The following is a 26932-nucleotide window of genomic DNA, read 5'->3' as shown; positions in this document are numbered from 1 at the left end:
TTTTTGAGACAGGATCTTGCTATGCAGTTCAGGCTGGCCTTGAGCTCACTTTGTAGCCCAGGCTGGTCTTGAACTTGCAGTGATCCTCCTGCCTCAGCCTCCCGAGCGCTGGGATTACAGGCATGCGCCACCACGTCCAGCCCCCTAGCACTAATTTTAGCATTATATAAGTGCACTGTATCTACTAACAATACAACGATAATGCTTAATCAATACACACAGTGGTCACATTTTATCTAATTATGGTCCTGTAGATTCACTCTCATTCAGTATGTAACAACCACAGAATACCAGGATTTCCATCCATAAATTTCTATTATGAATTTTTATTAGAATTCTATTTCACTCTACATCAACAACCAGAGGCTATAACTTGACATTGTTAGTATGGGTATTGCTTAGTATCTTTACGTCTTGGTACAATTTTGAAGAAAGAATAAAACTGATGTCTAATTAACTTAATTTTTTCAAAAAAATTTGTTTTCAAAAGCAGAAATTTTGTGTTCATTTTCTGCCTACTTTAAAATTATTAATTCCCAATTCTGAATTTTAACAGACATAGCTTAAAATCAATAAAGAATCAATGGAGAGATGGCTGCTCCAGAGAGAGTGTCCTTCCCCCTCAAAAAAATGTTTAGCCCAATCCATTATGTGTTGATTACATTTTGTTAGACGATAGACCCACCGTAGTGTGTAATTTTTTGTATTGCTCTATTGTTTCTTAACTGCTAGTCCGATATTCCTGAACAAGCTCTAAAATGTGTACTCTACTACAGCAGCTATCAAGTTCAAATTTCTCTCATGACACATTACTTCAGAAAGATGGGGCATTTAGAGAAATAAAATCCTGCCCTTGAGTATAATCAGTTGAAAGAACCAAGCACAATATTTTCTATTTAGAGGGCTGCGCAACCACTGTCAGAAACAGCAAAAGATTGCATAATGCTTCAAAAGTTTTTCCAGTGCTATGTCATTCATGTGCTTGAATAGTTAAGATGTTTTTAAAATATACTTTGAGGAGCTGATATGCACAGAGTGTCAGAAAGCAGAAAGTAAAAGGACTCCGCCAGTACACACGAAGAAGTTTTATACTTTAGGAACGCTTCACTATGTGCTCTAGCTTAGTGCCAGAACGCTAAATTCAGGATGAGGGCGAGAAGCTGCTGCTGACAGCCCAGGGGCCACCTGGGATGTCGTTTTACTCACCTAAAGATGGGTCTTTGGAGATGTTTCTTCCTGATTGTGACATGGTCATCCATTTAAAGATGAAGATTTAACTTCTTCCTGGAAACCACTCCAGAAAATCCAGGGAGGGAATGTGGAAGCTTATCCTGATCTATTGTGCTGAAAGAAGCCCAGAAGGAAAAAGTAGTTTCCTCTTTCTCTTTTTGGGTGCTGGGAGAAAACTTCCCTGCTCTCTGCCAGCTGAGCAGTGTGTCCATAAAGGCCACATAAGACAGGCACGTCGGGGCACTCCCCCACTGAGCAGGGTGTGCAAACACCACCAAGAGTCACGCTGACACGGGCGAGAGACGTGCACGGGACCTTCAGAAACAGAGCAAAACAAACAAAAAGCCTCCCTGCCCAAGTGTCACCCAGGTAGGAGCTCTCTACCTGATTGCAGCCATGAGAGCTGTCCTTCCACATGCTGGTCAAACTCGGCAGCGCTAAGTCCCTCCCTGTCTTTCAAACAGCCGTTCTGAGGCTCAACTTTTTTTCTTCAAAATAAAAGTTGTACAGCTGCTTCAGCAGTCCCATGTGAGTACCCTCTGAGAGTGTGTCCTGCTCAAATGGGAACTGTATACAAACTAGTACAGAAAAATGGACCTGGGTTACTTGGCTAGCTCTGCTTCCAGAGATTACAATGATTTTACAATCTTGCTTGTATTCACGCTAGATGTGTGGGACGGCTCATCACTTATGGCACTCATAACCTAATACCCTACACTTGGCTGAAGTGAAAGATGCCGTTTCCACTGATACTAGCCCAATGTGAAGTGAGCCAGAGCAGGGAAAGTTAGAAAAACAAAAATTGCTTATTTCTTTTGGTGACCTTGTAGCCAGATGTATATACCCAAATGCAGCTTCCCCACTTAGAGGAAGCACCGGGGGTCACAGGGGAGACAGACAAACACAGACACACACACAAAATATTCCCAGAATTGCCTAGAAGCCTACGGTTTTATTTTATAGTAGAATTTGAATTTAAAGAAAAGTATGTTTTAAAAAAGAGTGTGTGAGCAGCTGAAAATAAAATTATTTTATTTGGAAAATTTAGATTTACACAGCTTGAACTCTTATTCTAATTACAGATAACTCAAATCTTCATTTTTTTAAACATATCTTATTTTGGAAATTTTTCTGAATCTTGAACAAAGTTCCTGCTCAATTAATAATGTCATAAGATTCCAGGCCATAGGCTTGGTATATAATAAACTAAACCATCTCAAAGCATGATTAAGGCATTTTAAACATACAGGTAATAAGGGGTGGAGTAACACACATGCCTTTAGTTGAATCATCCATGAAAATAAGGATCAAATGTCACAAAGGAGGGGCTGGGGATTTAGCTCAGCGGCACAGCGCCTGCCTGGCAAGCACAAGGTAGTGAGTTTGATTCCTGGTACCGGAAGATAAAACAAAAAATAAAACAAAACAAAACGTCACAAAGGAGGATATGATCTATAGTCCTTCGCACTTTCCAAATACTTCCAGAGGAGCCGACAGCACCTTTTCATTCTCCTCCCAGAGGAGAGATGTGGAAAAAGAGGAGAAATAAAGAAACCACTAATTTTATGAAGAAGTTGTAATTCACACTACTATGTAAGCAGTCTGAGATGGCATTGAACTAACAATAAAATATGCAGGGCCACTGTAGGCAAATTTATTCATCTGTCTGATTCCCAGATTCCTTGTTTCTAAAATGAAGTTATAATGTTAATTGACTAATATGGTTCCTTTCCAGCTGTAATGGTACCAGCGTGTCATTTCTAAATAAGATTAGTTTGCCCCATGCAAATAAACTATTGTAGAAGCTAGGACACCTGATACTTCAAAACTCATATTTATGAAGCCCCAGGTCCCCAGCAAGCCACGCACCATGTCCCAAGGGGCCCAACAAAACCAGCAGTTGGTGAGTGAGGTGAACTGGTGCTGTGCTTTGGCACATAGGTCAGCAAGAGAGAAGTAGGTGGGAGGGGCCATTTCATTCCAAAGGGAACAGGGTGAGCCCCGGTAGAAAAACAGGCCCAGTTGCTCCACTGCCAAAGTGCTGGAGTGGAATAAGGGAACAGCCATCCAGTCAGAGTAGACTGCTTTCAGCTGGGAAGGAGGCCAAGGAGAAATCTGAGGGAAGGTAGGAGCTAGGACCACCAGACTCTGCTCAGGTCATTCCCAAAAGCTACTCTTAGCCTTAAATAAGAACTGGAAACACCCTTCTGGTCTAGGGCATTCCCTCTGCCCAATGATCATCGGATAAGAGGAGTTCATGGTGTGGAACGGACACAGCTGTGCAAGGTCCGGAAAGAGATAACTGTATACCAGCCTGGGAGAAATCCTTGGCTTTCGCTACCCCAGAGCAGGACGGGAACTGGAATAGCACCATAGAGACAAGCATGGTAAGAAGTGGCACCCAAAATGTTGTCAGCTGCTGACCAGTCCTAGCCCTCACAACCAAAGGATGAGATTAGCCCCTCACCCCCCACAAATTCTCCTGAAAACTTGGTTGGGCTGCACAGCACATCTTTGGGATCTGACTTAGACACTACCGCAGAACTGTGGACATCAGAAGAATGTTACTATCTTCTTTTTCTTTTTCTTTGTTTGATTGGTTTTCCTTTTTCAGGCTGATTGGGGCAAGATATTTTGTTTCTTTTGTTTTTGTTTATTTCTTTTGGTTTTTTGTTCTGTTTTGTTTTGGTTTTTGTCTTATTGTGTTTGTCCTTGGTTTCTTTTTATTTCATTTTCTTTTGACCAATTAGATTTCTTACCTGTATTTTTCTTTTGTTCTATTTTTCTTTCTCTCTTCTCTCAACTATCTCTCTTGTGAATGAACATCATCTCTTCTTTTTCTGGTTTGCTTCAATATTATTTTGCTTTCTCTCTCATTCTTTTCTGCACTATTCTCCAGCCTTCCCCAAACTGGGTGATCTTCTCTAGCCTTACAGCATTGCTTCTACTACCTTCTTCCTCATTTATCTCTCTGTTTTGTCCCCTGCCCCTCTTAAATACCACCCAACAGGGTAAAATCAGTTTACCAAGGAGAAACTATTGCATACAAGCTCCTGGCATATGTTGGATGTGCTATATAACTTCAGAACCTGCTCCTAAGGTTAAAGGTATCAAATTAATAACTACCACAGTTTGTCAGTTGCTAAGCTGTACTTGATGATATTGTTACTTCTAACTTTATCACCTTAGCTAGGATGTCATACATGCTGTAGTCAGTTTTTCTCCCTTGTATAACAACACTGTGGTTATCTAGGGTGATAACTATCACCATAGTCCTGTACCAAGGGATAGGGTGCTGAGCCAAATAAATATCAACTTCTCATCCCTAATAAATTGGGAAGGTAGGTTCTTGGGATAGACACAAAAACCAAGAGCCACCTACACCCAGAAGACAGCTCTGAGGAATAGACACTTCCTAGGGAAGTATTGCTACTATGGATAAAGCTATCTACCATAGGAAAAATGTGCAAGCACAAACACAGGAAATAAAACATAGCAAATCACCAGAGGCAGAAGTATAATGCAACCCCAGACCTCCAGCCCACCCAGGACAAGTCCAGAGCACAATAAGATAGAGGAAATTGGGATACACACACTGGATCTTTCTGAAATGAAAGCAGCAGAAGAGAAAAAACAAATGAATATGGTTATAGAAAAAATAATCTCTCAGGTGAAAAAAGAAATGATCAAAATGGAACACATACCTAATGAATCCAGAGTAGACACATAAAAAATTAGAGGCACTTAGGAAAACCATGGAAACCATAAATGCCCAACATAAAAAAGAAATGGAAGCCATAAAAAAGATCCAAATAGATATCCAGGAGATTAAAAATTTCATTGAAAGTATACACAATAGGTTGAAGGCAAAAATAGAGTATCATATCTAGAAGACAGGATTGCAGTTAGCAACCACGAAAAGAACAATATCTTAAAAACAACAAGGGACTATGAAAAATCAATTGAATGGCTGCAAGATGAAGCAAAGAAGAACAACATATGACTAAATGGAGTTAACAGGAAAGCCAGAGAGAGCTCAAATGCCATTAAAAACCTCTTCACAGAAGTAACAGCTGAAAACTTCCCAAACATGGAGAAGGAATTTCACATACAAATAAGTGAGGCACATAGAACTCCAGTTAGCCATGCTCAGAATAAATCTACACAAAGGCTATAATAATCAAGATCCTGGAAATTCAGCACAAGAACAGAATATTAAAAGCTGTGAGAGAAAAGAAACAGATCACCTACAAAGGAAAGCACATCAGAATCACAGCAGGCTCCTAAACACAAATCCTCACATTAAAAAGAGCTTTGAGTAAAGTATTTCAAGTCCTAAAAAGCATATATTTATTAAGTATAATTATGAATGAGTTATAAATATATAATTTTATGTATTTGTGTAGATATATATATATGTATTTATATATTTGTATGCTAACACCTAACTCAGTGTTTCAATCATTATCAATAAGCATCTAATCCTACATTCACATGTTCCACACAGCAGTTCAGGATGGAGATATGCTATACCCAAACTGATGTGAAGATCTTTTCAATTATATCCTTTGATTTTCATTGTTACACAAGCAGATACATGAGTATTAATACATTGTAAAGATCTTCTGGAAGGATCTTTGAATTTGTGGTTGACATGTAGTTTCTGTAGTTGTGGCTTACCTACATTACTGTTAAATTGCTATTAATTAAATATAAATATTTCATCTGAGGGAAAATGAAGAGAATAAGACCATAAGCCTGAAACACTAATTTGTCTACTTTTTTTGAGTCACTAAGATGCCAAGACTTAGGTAGAGCTTGCAGTCCTCCTGCTTTAGCCTTAAAGAGTGTGGGGATTACAGGTATGCACCATCACACCTGGCTTAGTCTGTCTACTTTTGCATTTAAAAATGTGAGACAGGTCTTCATACACATAATGGAAGAAACTCTACATAAATGTCAATAAACCTGTAACCACATTACAGTTCAAATGTCAAGAAAGCACACTGTCTAAATTGAAGCTCAAAACTTTATTACAATTGAAGAATATCAAAGCTGTTAAAATGATCATAGGAAACCCATAATATGGGACTAATATTCTTTTATCTATTAAGTGATTAAGAGAGACAAGTGAGATTCACATTTACTTTAAGCACTATATTTAAATTCAGTCTTCATACCTGATGAGCCACGGGAAGGTACCTATACATTAAATATTCATATAGCACAAAGAAAAATATACATATTCTTAAAATATTTTCATTAATTTTTCTCAGTGTATTTAAGTTTGATATTAGGAATAAATATCGCCTTTGCTAACTTACTCAGTTTTTCTGTAGTATTCAATAAAATGGAAAAACCTCTCTATTGTTGAAGTTACAGGAACATATGCCTTACACAGTCACAACTGCACTATACTAATGTAGCTAGGCTAATTTTCTTATAAAATAGGCTACCTATAACTTATTATGAATAGTTCCCTTCCCAGGGGCAGGGTTCAGAAGTAGTGTTTACATGTTTCCTGATGTGATGAAACAAATGCAGCCTGACTCTGTCCAATGCTTCATGCACACCCACGCAATCACTGTCACTCACTTGCTTAGGTCAAAGACAAAAAAGTCCCTCAAAGGCCTCATGCACTTTGGGAAGGGGGAGTCTTTGTGGGGTGACATAGCTGGTTTGCAGATGGGAGGCTGGCTGGAGGAGGCGGGTTCCTAAGGGTGTGACCTAGAGGGGTTCCTTTCCCTATTTACCCCTTCTCTTCACTCTCTTTCCTGGTCACTATAACGTGAGCAGCTGTCCTCCAACCAGGATCTTCCACCATGCCATTTCTGTCTTAGAGTCAGCAAACTAGGAGCTAAAAGTGTGAGCCAAAATATAACTCTGCTCTTTGAGTTAAGAGTTCTACTATTTTGTTTCAGCCAGGAGGAAATTAATCAACACATACATAGGCTCTCACACCACACCCTATCCCATTCCACACTGTTATAGTCATAATAGGGGCTCAGAAAATACTTAGATTAATTTGTTAAGCACTCAGGTAAAACATACCAATATATTCATCTTAAGTCATTCATTTTGTGTAATGAAGTACATAGATCAATTCACATGATGTTGCCAATCAAAAGGATACTAAAAGTGCCATTGCCTTCTTTCTTAAGCATCACGGAAAACAGGTGAATTTTTCTGTTTCTTATATTTTTCATTTCTTTATTGTTTAATTTTTAGTTTTTTAAGGAACCTCCATACTGATTATCCTGATTTCCATAGTGATTATCCTAATTTACATCTCCACCCAGCAATGCAGAAGAGTTGCTTTTTGCCAGCATCCTTTCCAGGATGTATTATTTTTTGTATTCTTGAGGACTGGGGGAATTGGAACCTTAGTGTAGTTTTGATTAGAATTCCCCTAATGGCTGAAAAAGTTAATAATTCTTATATAGTTAATGACCATTTATATTTCTTTGGAGAACTGTCCATTCAATTCATTTGCCCATTTCTTGATTGGGCTATTTGATTTTTTGGTGTTTTTTTAGTTCTTTATATATTCACATATTAATTCTCTGGCAAAAATTTTCTCATATTCCATAGGCTGTCTCCTTACTCTACTGATTATTTCCCTTGCTGTGAAAAAATTTTTAGTTTGAGGTAGTCCTATTTGGCGATTCTTACTATTATTTCTTGTGCTATTGGGATTCTATTCAGGCAGTCTTTGCCTGTGTCAATGGCTTCAAGTGTTTGCTCTATGTTTTCTTCTAGCAGTTTCAAAGTTTCAGGCCTTTGTCCAGACATGGTGGTGCACACCTGTAATCCCAGCACTTGAGAGACTGAGGCAGGAGATTTGCTTCAAGTTTGAAGCAAAGCCAACATAGACTACATAGTGAGTTCAAGGTCATCCTGAACTTCATAGCAAGGCCCTGTCTCAAAAAATAAAAATAAAAGAAAGAAAGAAAGAAAGAAAGAAAGAAAGAAAGAAAGAAAGAAAGAAAAGAAAAAAGAAAAGAAAAGAAAAGAAAAGAAAAGAAAAGAAAAGAAAAGAAAAGAAAAGAAAAGAAAAGAAAAGTTTCAGGCCTCTAATCCATTTTGAATTGATTTTTCTATAGGGTGAGACATAGGGATCTTGTAGTAATCTTTTATATATGGATATCCAGTTTTCCCAGGTGTATTTTTTAAAGCTGCTGTCTTCTCTCTAATATATATTTTTGGCCCCTTTGTCAAGAATCAGATGGCCTTAGTTGTGTGCTTTTGTTTCTGTGTCCTGTCTTTTATTCCATTAGATCTATGTGTCTATTTTTGCATCAGTACCATGATGTATTTGTTACTGTACCTTTATCATGTAATTTGAAATTAGATACTATTATGATTCCAGCCTTGGTCTTCTTGCTTAATATTAGTTTGGCTATTCTGCATCTTTAATTTTCATAGTTCGTAAAATGACTTTTAGCATTTTCTTTCTAGTATAGTGAAGAAGGTCATGGGCATTTTGATGGCGATTGCATTGAATCTGCAGATTGTTTTGAGTAATATGTCTATTTTAACTATTAATTCTGCTGACAATAAATATAGAACATCTGTCCATCTTCTAGGATTTTCTTCAATTTCCTCAGCATTCTGTAATTTTCACTGTAGAAGTCTTTCACCTCCTTGATTAGACTGATTGTATGTATGTATGAATGTATTTAGAAGGTATTGTGAATGGAATTACCTTACTGATTTCTTCCTCAGCTGGTTCACTATTGATGTTTAGAAAACCTATTGATTTTGTACTCTGTCTTTATCATTATAGTTTCTTTCCTGGCTCTGTTTATAATATATTGTGCAAGTGCCAAAACATGCAGTCACAGAAAGATCATTTGATAGTATGCACTCAAGCAAAGGAAAATAAATGCAACCGCAAGTTATTACTTTAACCACATAAGTGTAGCCAAATACCAGAGATGAAATGTATGTTCTTTTTGTTTTCAACATAATTTCATTAAACATAATATCATAATTTCTGTATTTAAGAAAATTTTAAATGAAGTGGAAGTGGAAAAAGAAAATGCAAGAGAGAATAAGATGGCACTTTATCTTTACCAGTATATACATATATCATATTATTTTATTTTGCAATTCCTGCTTCTAAAGGGAAAACTAGCCTTTTGTATGACTGAGTGCCTTATATACCTACACTCCACTTCAGTCATTCTCAGCTGTTCACTTCTTGTACACATCATACATGAAAGATACAATGTATACATGATATTCCCCCCAGAAAAATGCCTCGATCTTAATGAACCCCAGAATAGTATAGTATGTGCATTAAATGCAAGCAATACCACAGTTTTCATTTGTCATAGCCATACATATTGCATTAGTAAAGGAAAACATTACTGGGCTAAGTGCCATAAGATAAATGACTGGGTGAACTCTGCCCCTTTTCCACTAGAGGAAAATCTGTTGTGATGAGAGCAGCACCTTTTAGAGAGAGCTTAGATCAAATTTATCCTTTCCAGGCAATTCATCCACAGCTTTCAGCATTTTATTCATTTTTTATAATGAACATTTTGCTCCAGGTTTCACAACTGATTAAGAAGCCAGTTGATACTTTGATAGTGAAGCTAGGATTTGAACTCAGATATTTCTTTCCTGAGCCCAAGCTTTCATCTCCTAATAAGCCAGCTGTCATATATGCAGGCTATTGCCTCTGAGGCGTCTCAGGCTCTGTATGGGCTATATTTAACATTCTGTGGAAAGAAAGGAGAAACAACCAACCTCTCCAGGGAATGTCTGTTCTCCTAACCTCTTACCCTACTTAAATGTTGTAACATTGTCCATTATGTTCCCAATATTTATAAGAGCTAGCCCTCTTAGGGCTTGAGATAGCAACGTGAACTGAACAGGCTAATCAATGAATATTTCCTACCAAACCCAAATGGAAGCTCTGCTCTGGTACACACAGCCCTGAACTAACGTCACAGAACCCAGCTGTAGCAGCAATTTTCTCTATATGCTGCCAATTTTCCTCTTAGTCAAACTAAGAGGTCGGGCCAAGTGACCTTTAAGATCCTTCCCTGCTCTGACACTCTGTGACTCTGTCACTGGCTCTATGATAAGACGTCAAATGGAATGCCAAACCAAGAACAAACTTCAGTCATTTTTAGCTTGGCTTAACCACTGTGAGGTCGTGTGTATCACCAAAATGCTTTCCACCTCCATTGTAGAATTAAAAATATAGTTCATGGCTCAAATAAGAAACTCAATGGTAGCATCTTTATTTTTTCTTATTTAACTATTTGTTTCTCTACTACCTCATTTTGGAAATACCTTCACTAGACTGTGAATTCTAGAAAGGCAGGGTTTAGGATCTGTGGTCTTTCCCTGTACAAGGTTTGTAAGAGATGCTCAGTGGTTATTTATTAAATACATAAATACAAGAACAAAGTAATCATCAACAACCCACCATCATTTTATATAAGTATACTTTTCAAAATTCATTTATATCTAGTAAAAGTACCGTACAGTCTTTTATATTTCCTCCCACACACTGATTTGCTTCAAGGAGACATCTAAATTTATCAGGAATTGAGTTTCGATGACTTAGATGCAGTATGAAAGATGTGGCCAAACCTGCAGGTTATTGGTGTCCTTTGTGTACACTGGACTTTGCAACGGTGTCCATGGTCTGTGTCACAACTCAGCTACGTTCAGATGTCTACAGTTCAACTCCAAGGCTGCTATTTTCATTGACTCAGTCAGAACACTGTAGTAACTTCCTGCTGACTGAGGCCATCTCAGCCCTCACTGGCATTGCCAGATCCTCTAAGCCTTGCCCAGAGACTCGACTGCATCTCTGTTGAGATTCTGAACCTTCTTCATCTGAAAGCATGGCAGGATAGCAATAGATAACAGTGCCTCCACCCCACAGGGCAGGCAGGACTGCCTTGGACGTCGGTCCCACATAGGCACTGAGGGATGTTTGGGACTGGCTACACCCGTTTTAATTTACTAAATCATGGCAGAATCCTCTCTGCTTCATGCTTTCATATTCAACCCAACATGTTCCCCACACTGGAACTGCATTTTATAGGTAAGATGTCAAAATACTTTGTCCAATTGCAGGAAACATCTCATATTACAGTCCTGCTTTCTATGTAGTACTTCACCTCAGCAGAAGAGATAAATTTCTCCCTCCTACCAGGGATTTTCTGCCTAATGTATCTCCTGAGTACCTTTATCCATGGTTTATAATTGACCCCGTGTTCAGGTCTACAGGCCTCAATCATTAACATATGATAGAGTGTCAGGACCTTGGGAAGCATTTGTTAGTGTGAACGAAGACTAAAATATAGGACTGTTGTCTTACAGGAGACTCAAAAAGTCCACTTAGTTATTCAAAGCTGGGCTTCTTTTTTGTCTTTGCTTTCATCTGTGCTAAAGTCAGTCCCACTCCCCACCCCTGCTGCTAGCTGACAGGGAAAAGTTTGTATTCATTACAGTGGAATCAGGGAAACACGTCATGCTGCATTTCATTAAGATGCTTTCTTATTCACAGGGAGCGTGCCACACCATGGTGGAATATCCCACCTCATCTGGCTCTCACCTGTCTGTCCCCATTTCCCAATTTGGACTTTTAGGCTGATTTCCTTCCGGCTGCCAACACTGACGTGCTTTTCTCCACACTCTGCGCTCTTTCCTGGCTCTCTGAACATATTGATCATCCGTTTGAAATGCTATTTGTCCTGCTAATTGCTCAGATTTCATCTCTTCAGATAGGAGACTCTCCTGACCACCCCATCCGAATTTCACATACTTGCAGTACATCTTTCTTTCCCCATTGTGAGTATCATAATCTCTGTATACAATCTCTGTAATTATTTGTTTACAAATTCATAAATCCATTGCGTGTATAAACTCATGCTATACAATGCAGTAACTGCAGGAAAGCTCAGAACAGCTGACTCTTTCTCGCTACCATAAAAATAAACCCCAACAAGTTACTCCAAAAATATAGTTTTCTTTGTATGTATGACTGTTAGAACCTAAAAAGAGACTCTTACTGATTCCTTGTAATAATTCAAAACATTTTCTCATACATAAGGACATATTTTGCCTTGAAATATTTGTCAGTACACTTCTTCAAATTGGGAACTTTACACATGTGATGTCTAAGGAAGCAGCCCTTGTGGCTTAATCACCTCTTAAAAGCCCCTGCCTTTGTTGCTTTTCCCTCTTGTTGTAGGAACATGCTATCTGATATCCAGAGCTTACAGGAGGAGGGTTTACTGTAGCTCGTGTTTCCAGTCCACAGCTGGCTCAGCGGCAGAATGGCATGGCGGAAGGGTCTGGCAGAGGAAAGTTGCTCACACCATGGTAGCCAGGAAACAGAGAGAAGAGAGGAACTTGGGAGAGAGGTACGTCCTTCCACCTCATGCCCCCAGTGACCTGCCTCCACTGATCAGACCCTATCTCCCGACAGCAAGTCAGCTACATCACCCTTATGATCCAGTCACCTTTCAAAAGCTCTGCTGTGAGTGTGTGAGGCTTTCAGGTACCATTCTCAATCCAGACCGTAAAACTTTTATTATCATCTTGGAAACACCTGAATTTTAGAGGGCACACATTCAAGCCAGAATGACTAAGAATGCTAAAATTGACAGTACAACCCAGAACCACCTTGAAGGGGTCTCAATTTCACCAAAAATGTGTTTCTCAGAGGTGGGCCCTTCCCTTGCAGATTCAATCAAGTAAACAGCTTTAAACTAGATTCTCTCAACTTGTGTGTCAGACTTAAATTTTACTGGCTGCTTATTCAATAACAGAATATATGCAATTATAATTTCCTCAAATGAGTTAATAAGGAAGCCCAAATTACAACTTGTAGTGACAAGGAAAAACTGCTCCCCCAATTGGCTAATGCCCAAGTCATTCATATCCCTCCAAGCTGAACCTTCTACTTCACCAAGTAGGAGAAATTCCTCTTTGCCAGTGAAGTGGAGAAGCAGGTCAGTTAAAATTTCATTGGCTGTAATTAGCACTCCCACAAATTCTGATAGCCTTTAGAGCTGGCAGGTAAACAGCTTCCTTGGAATAATGAGACATTCTGTGAAAACATCATCAAAAACAACAACAAAGAAAATCATTTAAATAGATTCTCATAGCCGAACACCCACTGCTCAGCATGGAATCAAGCAATGTATAACACTACTGGAGAAGGAAATGACTTTTGCGTAGTGGGTAGTTAAAGGAACATTACTAAAAGAAGCTTCCTTAATGTAAAAGTCCCTTTGAGTCAGGGAATTAGAAGATAGATGGTTGACTAGGGGCTTGAAGGATGCAGATATTCAACAAGCAGGCTAAGAAGAAGGGCAAGGAGAGTTTTACAAACCATAAGCACCATGCAACAACCCATGATTTGGGAAGCACATTAGCCTGTAGCATTCAGGAGGCTCCCACTAATCATATAAGAAGAGGGGTTGCAATTCGGGAAGTAGTCCATGGGATATCAGAGTTTAAAGCCATGGTCATTCAGAGATTTTCTTACTTCTCATAAGATGTTCTTATTTACAAGTCTTCAGTGAGTGAAAAGCTGTTCGAAGGTGTCTGTATACTGAGGCTGGTTTGATTCCACAACTCTGAAGTCCATCACTGAATCGCTAGCCTAGTTTCAGTACTGAGTCACCATTACCAGCTTCCCTCCATGTTTCGTTTGGTTTCTAAGTGGCTCTAAATTCAATTAATAATTTTTTAAGTGTGTCTTAAGCTTCCAGTAATGTCTATGAATAAATGTGCAGAACTACCACCAAGAGATGAATTGAACCAATGTCAGTAAATGGAAAATTCCTAAATGCTAACCTATTGACTTCTCCAGGCTTTAAAAATCAGACAGCAACAGAGATAATCATGACTCATGCTGGCTTTGAATAGAAATAGCCACTGAATTTTCCAAACTTTCAACAGTATATGGTAGGTTCTGTGTAAATAACCCAAATGCATAGAAATAGATCACCACTTCTATTACTCTTCTGAAACAAAAATTATTATTAACAAGGAGAATAAAAATAGAGCCAAATACTTGTGCCTCTATTTCTATTCATAGCTCAAGAAACTCCTTCCATCTTCAATTTTTCTTTTTGCTTCTGCTGATTATTCTCCTTGCTCCAAGTACATTCCAAGGATCTATTCTTGTCAGTCTCATCTCTGGAATTACCTTATTTTCATACCAATCCATCATTACTATTAGCTGTTCTATGACATGGAATAGTTACCATGATTTATTTGCATGTTCATCTTTTTAAACTCTAAATTCAAAGTCCACATGAGATTTAAATGGGTCAGTGATATTTTTGCAAGTTCAACACTGAACACATCAGGTACTACATTACCTGATGCATGACCAATACCAGAAAAAGATACTGAAAATCAAATTCATTTAGAAATTCTACATCTTTTTCACACCATGGACTTTCATCTTGCTATGTGGTCCTAGAAAATAGCAATCTTTCCTATGTGCTCTCTTCTGCACCTAATCGACTGGAAAGTATAAAAGTAGAAAACTTGTAAGTCATATACTAAGTGTCAGACACTATATTTTATATGTACTATTTCAGTTAATTCTACATAATATACCTAAATGATGGATTTTCAGACATTCATTTCACACTCAGGAAAATTACAGAGTTCAGAAAGTTCCATCATTTGCCAGGGGTTACCCAGCTGGTATGTTACACTATTAAGATTTGAATCCAGTTCAATCTGAAGTCAACCACTTTTTTATTAACGTATTATACTGCCTCTCCATGATTGTATTCTTAGTTTTAACAGCAGCCTGAATGAAAACAGCATCTTGGCTAATCACACCTTTAAAACTATAATTCTTTGAAAATGATTATTTGTATGAGCTTGAACCCTAGAAACAAGACCTGATTTCAAACACACATAAATTTGGTTTGGATCACTCTCCCAAGATAAGCCTCATCTATGTATGAATCAGTGAACTAACAAAAGCAGAAGACTAAATATTTAGAGGCTTTAAAGTTCAAATTTTACCATTTGTTTGCTATGTAATCTTCACTGAACAAAAGTGGATAAATAAAACTGGTCAAAACATCACTGCAAACTCTAAGGGAAATAAATAAAGTCAGAATCAATTTTAAACTGAAGCTGTGGTTTGACTCCAGTATATATGGCTCTTCAAAACTGAAGTATGTGCCTTTATAAAACCACATTAACACCAATCCAAATAATAAAATATTCCCTGCATTTCTTTCAAAGTCACATCGTGAAATGTTTCTACCTCACAAAAACAACTGGGTGGGTTCCATTCATAGGCTTATAATTCAGAATTAAGCTAGTCTCAATTCCATATATAGAGCTGCTGTCATTTGCTGAGATAAACTATTTACTAAGCACTAAAGAGGACCCTTCTACAAACCCAAAGGTAATCTGGGAAGGAATCAGGACCTTTCTTTGAGATATAACTAAGATTGTGCTCACTTCAACAGCACATATACTAGATAAAGCTAAGATTATATACCCGGCACTGGCAAAAAAAGGATTTGGGCCCAGGGGTGCATTCCTCTATAGCCCATGTGTTTAACTACAACTGCTTCCCATGGTTCACCTTGGTTCCCTTTCTCTGTTCCTTATAATCATTTTGTATTTTTAATTTCACTGTCTTCTCTAGCTCCTGTTTTATGGATAATATTTTCCAGTGATGAGCTTCAAGTCTATTACTGATTAAGTCAAAGCTTCTTAAACTTTTGGAGATTCGGAACTCACTCCCAATTGTTGACAACTGCAGAGCTTTGTCTTCTAGCTTCAGCATAGGAGCTCATGGATATCTCATGTTCGACCTTGAGGTAATGAGTTATTTGTTATAAATAGAATCACAGATTCCTGGAATCTGAGGGGACCTTCAAGGTCCAGTTATTTACCTCCCAACCACTGGAGAATTCCTCTTGCTTTTCCTTTCAGGGAGGGCTAACCCTGAAGGGCCCCTGAGCTGGAGGAAGGGTCTGCTATACCTTGATCTCCACCTTCACTAGTTTCTCATAATATAAGAATTGATCTTGTTGAATGGTACTTGTATTTATTTTTGTTTTATTTTTATTTTTTATTTTTTCGTTTTTCTCCGGTACCAGGAACCGAACTCACGACCTTGCGCTTGCCAGGCAGGCGCTTTGCCGCTGAGCTAAATCCCCAGCCCCGGTACTTGTATTTAAAGATAATGACTTTTCCTGTATCAATCTCTTCATCTGGGATGCAATCAAGGAATCAGCAGTCTGTCCCAACAATAGAGGACAACTGGCTGTGTGTGACTAAAGACTTGTAATTGATCTCCACTGGGACTTATCTAAGCATATTAGAAGGTAAACTTTGATATTAGGAGATTTCTTTTGCCTTATTCCTATGTTTTAAAGTAACATGGCTTAGCTTTCCTGCCAAGTGACAAATGATATACCAGCTGTTAGGAGAATGATGATTATTAAACTATGGCCCCCCTCCTCCAGAAGATCAAGTTTAGAAGGGAAAACATAACCTACTTAAAGGAATTTCAATGCACTTCAATAAATGCATTCATAAAATAAAAGGAGAAAGGAAACTGAAGGAAAAGGAGACTCGTGGAGGAAATTGTGTGCTTTAGTGAGAGTTAACCAGTAACCAGAAGCTCACCAGGAGAGAAACACAAAGCAGGAAAAGACAACCACGCCAAAGCAGGGTGGGAAAAATGCAGAAGCATGAAACACAATAGCATGCAGGAAGCATCACGTGTCTTGATAAGACTTAACATAAAAACATGAGGGGAAATGGCAGGAAATGAAGCTGGAGAATTAGAGGCCAAAGCATACGGGCCATACTGTGAAGCTGAGACTCTATTCACTCAGGACATGGAGAAGTCACTTGGGGGCTGCTTTCAAGGAAAGGCACCTTCTACTTTGCAGTTTTGGAAGATCTCACTGATATAAACATAGAATACATTTTTGAGTATTACAGATGGTGCCAAGGTAACAGTAAACACCTGTTAGAGTACTCTAAGTAAAGACATGATTGTGATTTAAAGTAAGGCAAAGGCATTAATTGGAAAAGAGAACATTCAAGAGAAATTTAGAGACAATACATGGGGCTTAGGTGATAATTCAATATACTAAATGAGGAAGAAAGGGGCTGGGGATTTAGCTCAGCGGCAAAAGCACCTGCCTGGCAAGCGCAAGGTTGTGAGTTCGCTTCCCGGTACCGGAGAAAAACCAAAAAAAAAAAAAAAATGAGGAAGAAAAGGATTCTATGATAATCCATAGATTTCTGGCTTTTTATCTGGGAGGAAGGTTTATAAGACCCAGATGGGTAAAACAAAGCTGGAACGTTCGCTGCTAAAGCATAGTTACTTTGCAATACCAAACGATAGCCTAAGTGGAGTTACTAAATGGCAATTAAGTATTCAAACAGGTGGGGGTTTGTTGATGAAAGAGGAAAAAGTCATTTATGGAGATGAAAGGGGGATGATTGGAGTCTAAAATAACAAGTAAAATCAGTAGTCTTAGACTGATGTTCACTGAGGCTCATCTGACCTCAAGAAAAAAAATCTTCCATCTTCACACGCATATTATCATTGAGTTTTCCCCAGCCTTATAAAGCTTTCTGTTTTGTATGATATTTGTTATGTACACATTGCCTTTGATAATTGATTAAATAAAGCCCCTTTAAAGGTCAAATTGCCATTTGAGATCTTCCAGTCATTCCTGGATATCCCTAAAGTGGTCAAACACAGTATTCTCTAAAATGAAACACTGTGCATTATATTATGTCTCAGAAGTCACATGGATATACAAACACACAAATATAAATATCTATATAGTATTCTAGTGCTGTCCCTCAAAATCTCACCCACTCATCCACTGCAGCTTTCAGCCACACCACAGTTTAGCTGCTAATGAATCATCGTGTTCTCTCTCCAGGATTTACAGGTTTGAAATTCCTGTGCTTAAAATATGCTTCCTTCAAATTCTTCCCTCAGGCATCCTGGCTACTGCTCAGCCCTCAGTGTGGATATCACCTACATCTAGAAGTTTTCCTAAGAATCAAAACTGAGATTGATGGTCCTTCTTTGTTGAAAGTCTTTATGTCCACTTGAAAGCACTGGCAGCACAATTGCAGTAGCTTATACTTCTTTTGGTTCACCCTCACTTTTCTGTCTTGTTTTGTTAAAGGTTGAGGGGATAATTTATCTTTTTATATTGCATACATCTTTAACTCCTCTTTGTATGAAGTAGATTGGCTTTTAATAAAGGCATATGTATATCATACCTACATATTTTGAGTTTGGAGTGGAATCTAATCCATATCTATAGCTATACTGTTGTCACCTTCATTCACTAAGGCTTAGAAGCCATGGCAGTTCATTACAATGAACACAACTAGTACTAAAACCTTAGCTTCTACATACCACCATCTACCTAAAAGTCACCTCCATCCAGCATCCATCCATCCATCCACCCATCCATCCATCCACCCATCCATCCATCCATCTACCCGCACATACATGTCTGCATATATAGCTATAAAACTTCTCTCTTCCAAGAGAGTGTCAGCAGCACTTAATTTAGTACTGTCCTATTAGAATAGAATAAGGAAAAAGGGTGGAAAAGAGAACTGCCTCTTTGGAATTTGGCATGCTAAAACAGTACTGAGATACACAAGTTAAACTTGGCATATTTGGGATCTAGACCAAAAAAATTGTTTTTATTGGCTGTGCAGAATGGAATTTTAGACTATGTTAGGCCATCCTATAATTGTGTTTGGAAATGCATAATATCATGGTTGAGCATTTGATATGATCAACTGAGTTTATGTCTGCTGGAAAGTGATTGATTCTGCTTTTCTTAGCACTTACGGCTAGTATAGACAAAAAGTAAAGGAGTTTAACTTCTTACCACCATTTACTGAAGATAAAGAAGTATTTCCAAAAGACAATGAGGAAATATAAAGGGGCTTCCTTCCAAATATAAATATTAAGCTCTCAACAGGATTGATTGAATAGCCTGAAGTCAGCCTTTTATTGATATAAAAACAACAGTGGAACAAATCCCTTAGAGTAGCTGATGCCTTAAGCTCTCTCCTCAAAATAAACATTCTATTTTCCCATCTAACACAGAATCAGATGACATTGTTTTGTTTCTAAACAAGATTTTTTTTTGGGGGGGGGGTTCATGAATGCTAGTGATTCCCTTCAGGAAAGGTGAAACTGATAAGTATTGTTTTAGAGAGCTGATCTGGGAGTTTAAAGGAAAATATTTTAGGCCAATAAAAATCAAACTGGCTTAGTATGAAAACTATACAAAAGAGAAAACTCTATAGCACAAGAATATAATTCAAATGATTAACCAATATGAAAAGTCAAAGTATCGTTTTGCTTTTAATATGATTACTTGAATCAGTTTCTGCCTAGGGCAATAATAATTTAAATATTTCCTGTTTTATTCCCGCTCAATATTGTTTTTTCCATTATTGAAGCTTAAAAGTACTTGAGCTGTTTTAAAGATTAGTGTGCTGGCATAAAACTGCACATGCCTCCTAAAAGTATTTTCTTTAACTCTCAATCATGACTTGACATTTTACATTTTTTTCAGTATGGTCAAGGGCCTTTAGCATCAAAAGAACATTTCACTGAACCTCATTAGGCAATTAGCTATGAGACAAATGGGGTAACATGCTGAGCCATGAATATTCAGTATTTACCGCTATTTAAAATGCTAATATGCAAGATAAAAGTAGAAGAAAGTTTTACAGCTCATTTAAATTTAAATTGTGATGATGGCATTGTGTTTACATCATCTCAGCTTTTATTAATATATTTATTACTTTTTTAAATACAGCCAGAATAATTTAATTAAAAGTCAGATGATCAAAATGATCTGTAGTGTTTTTTCAGAGATAGTTGTTTGCTTGTGTGTCCCTCAGTGCTAGCGATCAAACCCAAGGCCTTGCACATGTTAGGCAAGCACTCAGCCACTGAGTAGCACCCTAGCTCTGTGTGCTTTCTTAAAAAATACTTACTAGGTGAAGGGTACGTGGTGTTGCCAAGTGTCCAGACCACTAAAGACGGTGGACCACTGAGCTTTAGTAGAAGACCGTATCACTAAAGTCAAAACTCTCTGGTTTCAGTTAACATAAGATGAAGATGAATATCTTCCCCATTGCTCATGCAACTGCGTGATGCTTACCACGAATAAATCAGACCAGAGGCGAAAGAGGACTTTCACCGCCATTAAACATTTCTAAAATTAGGTACAATCTCTTCTTTTGGTTGGGGGTGGTTGGTATCAAACACCTTGACTAAGACTAAGTACTCTGTCTGAAATGTTAGACTTAAGAACCAATGGCATATATCTGTTTCAAAGCCAAGAATAATTATTCAGGCTGACAATTTGGTTTATAAAGCAAAGTGTAAGGAGCAAAATTTTAACAAAGGTGCTAATTTTCTTGTTTGGTTAATTAACTCACCCATTAACTGACATGTAGAATGTTTAGTTCAAACAATTAATATAAAGGGAAGTTAAATGATTAGGCAGCATACTAGTATAGATGTCAAAGCATGCTTTCTGGACTGGCCTACTCAAATTTAGAACCTAGCTCCTCCGAGCAAGCTATGTGATCTCTGGAAATTACTTAAAATAGTTAAAGTTCAGTTTCCTCATCTTCAAAAAGAAAATAGTCATGGTCACCTTATGGAGATATTTGTGATTATTCATTGAGATGATACATGTAGCTCATTTAGACGAGTGTGTAATAGTTAGTAAACCTGCACAAAATGTTTTGTTTCTTTACTTTTAATCTGTACTTAAAACTGCAGAATTACACTTAAAATTTGGTTAGTTTCAGGACAATAGGAAAGTATTCACTCTGAGGATGTTTCTCCTTTACAAACAAATGTATATTCTGCTCATATTTTATTACAAGTTGTTTTCCTTCTTAAATTTTAGTGCTCCTCTTTCTTTTTCCTTTGATAATGTTGCACTTAGTTATTCCTGTTTTCTTTATGGTACTAGGGATTGAACCCAGAGACGCACCCATACCCCAAGCCTTCACTTAGATTTGATGTCTTAATTTCTTATATTACCTGTGAAAAGTATGGCCTGGCCACATAGTCACACCATACCACAGTCAGGGACTCTTTCAGAATGCAAACATACATCTGACCCCCTATCTCTTCCCATTCCCACCAAATTCGGATATCTCTCACCAACCCACCCTACCACCAGTTCAGTAAGTAAAGAAACTTTTTGGCTGATGGCACCATGTGCCATAAGTAGAAAGGAGTAGAAGAAACACGCTGGAGACCATGAGCAAATACAGGTCTTCACACCTGCCAGCAAGGATGACAGCTGTGCAGACCTAGAGACAAACAAATCCATCCTCAGAGCGCCCATGCCCGACTTGTAACTTCCAACTCCAAGGCGATCTTTGCAGCTACACTTTCACCAGTGGGGTCTCCTTCCCTCCTCTGAACAACCACAAACCTTATCAACACTTTTTTATGACGTGGCTCATTTTCTGCTATATATAGCAATTTCCAGTGTCCATGGCGTGCTTCCCTACTAGACTTTTGTACATTATAACTAACCAGTGTTTTATGAATGAATGCATGAATGAACGTCAAGTGTCACCCTCTGAACTATGTGTAAATCTCTAGGAATGACCTTGTGCTTTCGAGTTCCATCCATTACATGTGGACGTGGATGTTTGCTGATAACCAGGAACTCGGGGCAGCTAAGGTACAAGCTTTTCTTGGAGATCTGGCTTTCTGGCCTTATCTAGTTGCCCTTGCTCCACATGGTGCGTTTGCTCCTATCCCAGTCACGTCACATGACACAGCTTCCTTGCAGCAGTTTAGTCCTATACTGGGACTCAGTAAACATTTTTCATTGTGCAGATCCTTGGTTTTTCTAATATTACAGGAAGCTGACATGCTTGGCACAGTATTTCCAGTAATGTTTGTTTTTCCTTCCTTCTTTCTTGACTTTCTTCCTTTCTTATCTTAAGCCATGTTGAACGTATGTTTCAATTAATAAATAAATAAAATCCCGTGACTCGCTTAGTCTTCTCATTTAGGTTGTTTTTGTTTCTCATGTTAAAAGCAGATTTTTAACGAAAGGTACTTTAAAGCCACTTTCCAACTGCTATTTCCAACTAAGGAGCTCTCTTTGTGAAGTCTGATTTACAGGTACCCTGAAACTCCATATTTATAAAGCAAATGTGCCCATTCTGCCGTGAAAATTTTGAAGAATCTCTGATATTTATAGCTGAAAGAGAAAGCTTCAAAGGAATTGCACAGCAGCACGCTGTTCTTTCCACACCACATAGCACCCACTGCTCATGCCTGAGCACACCGCCAATTTTCATCACCAACAAATGCATTCACTTACAGTTCCTCTCAGCCGAATTCCAAGTTGGTTTAGCTCAGAGTGGTTTAGAGGCTGAAGATCAAATTTTTATTTAGTTTATTAATGCTTTCCCACCCTACAGAGTACCCATAATCCACTCTGATTCTATTTGATGGCAGGTGTGAACATTAATTATGGTACTGCTGTGGAAAGGTACCATAGAGATTATTCACTTGAGACCCCATATTTTCTTCTGGGGAGACTGAGGATACAGGGCTTACTACTAATGCATGGTCCTTTACTATTCCTTAAGGTCAAAGATGACCCTTTACTGGATTTCTCTTTCTCTCTCTGTCTCTCTGTCTCTGCCTCTGTCTCTCTGTCTCTCTGTCTCTCTCTCTCTCTCTCTCTCTCTCTCTCTCTCCCCTCCTTCCTTCCCTTCCTCTCTCTGTCCTCTTTCTCTCTTTAAGTAGTTCTGGGGATTGAGCCCAGAGCTTCCACATTCAGCTGCATCCGGGCCTTTTTGTATTTTTTTTTTTTTCTCTTAAAACGGGGTTTCCTTAGGTCACTAAGTTACACAGGCTGGGATCAAATTTGTGATGCTCCTGCCTCAGCCTCCCACAGCACAGGGTTACTGATATGGACCACCACACCCAGTTCATATTTTTAAATGTAAGTTTGAGTGGAATAACTTCCTCACTTCCTTACCTTTGCCCTATCCCTTTAGCAAGGGAGGACTTCTGAGCTTCAAATATTATCATCACTTCTCGACCTTCTGGCTAAGATCAAGTGAACTTCAGATTTTGTCAGCAGCCTTTCAGGCTGAAAGCAGAAAATACATGTCTGGATTTTATCCCAGTACAGGTGTATTTTCCACATTCTCTGAGAGGCACTTCAAACTCCTCCTTGAAATTTTTACCTACATTTCTATTACTGAGAAAAGTTTTGAAGTACAAATATTCATAAAATCAAACCTGAAAAATGACCTGGCCTTTAATATTGGCTCTGCAGCTTACTAGTCATGTGATCTTGTCTAAGGTTCTTAATCTCTCAGTGGCTCAGTCTCCATTCTAAAAAAACTTAGAATAATAACTACTTAATAAGGCTTGCCAAGTAAAGAAAATCGGAATAGATTTTGACAACTCTGTATGGTATGTAGTAGATGCAGCAAATTTTTTCAAGTGTTTAACCTACAGAGACTATATCAGGTAAAATTACCCCAGTTTAGATAATCCATGTAAACCAAATACAATACTTACCACAACATGAAAACCTTTCAAAAATTGCTTTTACCTCATGCAGTTGTTGTCAAGATTTAAAAAGATAATATAAATATATACATTTCCAACTGCAGCACCTAGCAAGTAGTAAGAGCTCAATAAATATTGGCTTTTTAATTATGAATGTAAATATTAGCACTGGCATTATCTTTACTGACTCCTACTGCTAACTGCCTTCTCTTTTTTCCCCACCATAGGAAACAGAAGCATCCTCACACACATCATATTTAAAAAGAAAAACTGTAGTGCCCACAAAAATGAATTAGCCAGGGAGATTGGGGGACTAGACAGAGGAAAACGAGAGAAAAAATAAAGGAATAAAGTGCCATATTGACCCAGAAAGTTTGCAGTTGAAGAAATAAGCTATACAAATCTTTCTTGAGTGGGATTTAGCACTGGTTAATTTATGACACAACCTCAGTCTATGTCCCTTTATTAGTGTAGGGGCCAGTACGTAAGCATTCACCCATGAAAGTGAATTTATTGGCTTATGGCAGGAGACCATATACTAATGACATCAAGCTACTTCCCAAAAATGTTTGTTTTCAATAAAATAAACAACATTACTAGGGAAAGAAAAATTTCACCAGTTTGATTAAATCAAGAACTGGTTAAGATCAAATCAGGCTTGTTCCTTTTAATGCTATTGCTTTGTTTTTCTGACTTCCAAGAAGTCATGCTTTGGAACTTAAAATGTCTTCATTAGAGAGATATTACATTAATACTACAATATGTGATGGATAGCTACTCACTACGTATACAAACGCATAAAGCACACCAAAAAGAATTTTTGCAAAATTTATGTATCTCCACCACCAAAAGGAAAACAGTAGATATTTATAGCTGATGTTGTTTGTGTACCAGTCTGGGAAATGAGGGAGAATATCAAAGGTACACAGATCACCATATCTATGTCCTTTCCTCCTGACAAATCGAATTTATTCAAATAACTTCAGCCAGACTTCTGTAATTTTCACAAAAATTACATTTCTGCCTCTTTTATAGGTGTCCTTAAAGCTTTCTTTTTTACCCTGATTGTCCGATTTAACTGCTGGAACTTAATTCTGTGTTCACCACCAATCACAACAGAACCTTGTTGCTGTGAACTAAGCCATCGCATTTTACTAGAACAGAACATTACAATAAATCATTTTCTACCTCAGTTCCTACTACTAAAGCCCATGCAAAGAGGTGACAACTTGCCTCTTGTTTGTAATTGAGCTTGAGAGTCAGTTTATAACCTTAAGCCCACCACCCACTTCTATGTATCTGGAATCCAGAGGGGCTGCCTTTACCAACATTAGCACCCAGCAACCTTGGATAGCATAGTGTGGTGCAGGACCCGGGTTGCACAAGTAGAACACGGTGTGAACAAGACTATTTAGAAACTTAGAGACCCTGTCTCTAAAAAAAGTAAAAACGGAGCTGAGAATGTAACAGAGTGTGAAAGCCCTGGGTTCAACCCCAAGGACTGAAAAAAAGAAGGAATGAAAGAAGGAAGGAAGGAAAGGAAAGGAAAGATATTTGACAAAATTTAACATCCCTTCATAATAAAAACAATGAATGAACTGGAAATGAAGCAATGTATACGAGCAAAATAATAAAGGCTATTTATACTAAATCAACAATTAACATCACACTGAGTGGGGAAAAGCTAAAATCCCTCTGTCTCTATCTGTCTCTCTTTCAGCCTCTCTCTTTCTTCCAGAACAAGACAAGAGTGCCCACTCTCACCACTTTTATTCAGCATAGGTCTAGGAGTGCTAACTACAGCAATCAAGTGAGTGAAAGAAACCAAGGACATCCAAACTAGAAAAGGAGTAAGATTGTCTACACAATTTTTATATATTCCTTATATATAGAAAACTGTACTAAGAAACTGTTAGAACTAATAAACTCAGCAAAGGTGAACTTTGTAAACAACATACAAAAATCAGTAACATCACTATATGTCAATAGAAAATTATTTAGAAAAGAAACCAACCCCACTTATAACAGCTATATAAAAGTCAAATGCCCAGGAATAAATTTAACTAATGTTGTAATAGCTCTAAAATAAAACATTTAACACAAAATGAAAGAAACTGAAGAAGACACAAAACAGTGGAAAGATTTCTCATGTACATGAACTAGAAGAATGAATGCTGTTCAAATGTCCAAATGACGCAAAGCAATTCATTGATTCAGAGCAACCCCTCTCAAAATTCTGAGGTCATTTTTCACAGAACTCAGAAGAAAACCAATAAGAAGATGTATAAATTTAGGGGCTGGGGATTTAGCTCAGCGGCAAAAGCACCTGCCTGGCAAGTGCAAGGTCGTGAGTTCGGTTCCCGGTACCGGAGAAAAACCAAAAAAAAAAAAAAAAAGAAAAAAAGAAGATGTATAAATTTATAAGCAACTACAAAAATAAAACCACCCTGAGCATAAAGAACAAAGCAATAGACATTACACCGCCTGACTTCAAAGCATACTACAAAGTTGGTCATCAAAAACAGCACAGTATTGGCATAAAAACAGACATATATGGAAAAGAGCATGGGGCTAGCACAAGAATGAAATCTTGGTCATTTGCAGCAACACAGATGGAAGTAAATCTCCTGTGTTTAGGAACTTAGAAATAAGTCAGGCACAGAAAGACAACTGTCATAGGATATCATTTATTTGTGGAACCTAAAAAATGAGGGATTGGAAAAGGTCAGACAATGGGTACTAAGTTACAGCTAGAAAACAGCAAAAAATTCTAATGTGTTCTTGCAACATAGGATGACCACAGATAATAATAATGTAATGGGCATTTCTAAAACCTAGAAGAAATCATTTTACAAATTTTACCATAGAGAAACAATAAAAGTTTGAAGACATAAATATGTTTAAGCCAATATTAACATTACATGATGTATACTTTCATTGAATTATTACATGATCCTCATCAATGTTTACTAATTTTCTGTTTTTATAAATCAGTTAAAATATCAATTTGAAATGAAAATTAATTTTTGAAAAACTTAAATCTTTCTGCCAAAGTAGATTAGTGCTAATGACTGGCTTTGGTTGTGATGACAA

At 37.8% G+C, this 26932-nt stretch overlaps 1 protein-coding gene across 6 annotated transcripts in view; it reads right to left on the bottom strand.

Annotated features, from left to right (window-relative positions):
* Positions 1-26932, bottom strand: part of Pde1a (phosphodiesterase 1A, calmodulin-dependent) — a 296642-nt gene that overhangs the window by 217296 nt on the left and 52414 nt on the right. Inside the window, exons 1-2 of one of the 6 annotated variants that reach the window (XM_013512495.1) lie at positions 1615-1660; positions 1207-1344 (exon numbers count right to left, since the gene is read on the bottom strand). The exons of 4 other annotated variants lie outside the window; for them this stretch is intronic. In XM_013512495.1, coding sequence (XP_013367949.1) covers positions 1207-1259 — 53 coding nt within the window. In that variant the 5' untranslated portion in view covers positions 1260-1344; positions 1615-1660. Of the gene's footprint in view, positions 1-1206; positions 1696-26932 lie in introns of those variants that run through there. One more of the 6 variants, XM_005373349.2, reaches the window with a different exon arrangement.

The sequence above is a fragment of the Chinchilla lanigera genome, unplaced genomic scaffold (genome assembly GCF_000276665.1).
Source record: "Chinchilla lanigera isolate Chin_1 unplaced genomic scaffold, ChiLan1.0 scaffold00002, whole genome shotgun sequence".
Lineage (NCBI taxonomy): Eukaryota > Metazoa > Chordata > Mammalia > Rodentia > Chinchillidae > Chinchilla > Chinchilla lanigera.
This window is presented reverse-complemented; position numbering and strand designations above follow the sequence as displayed.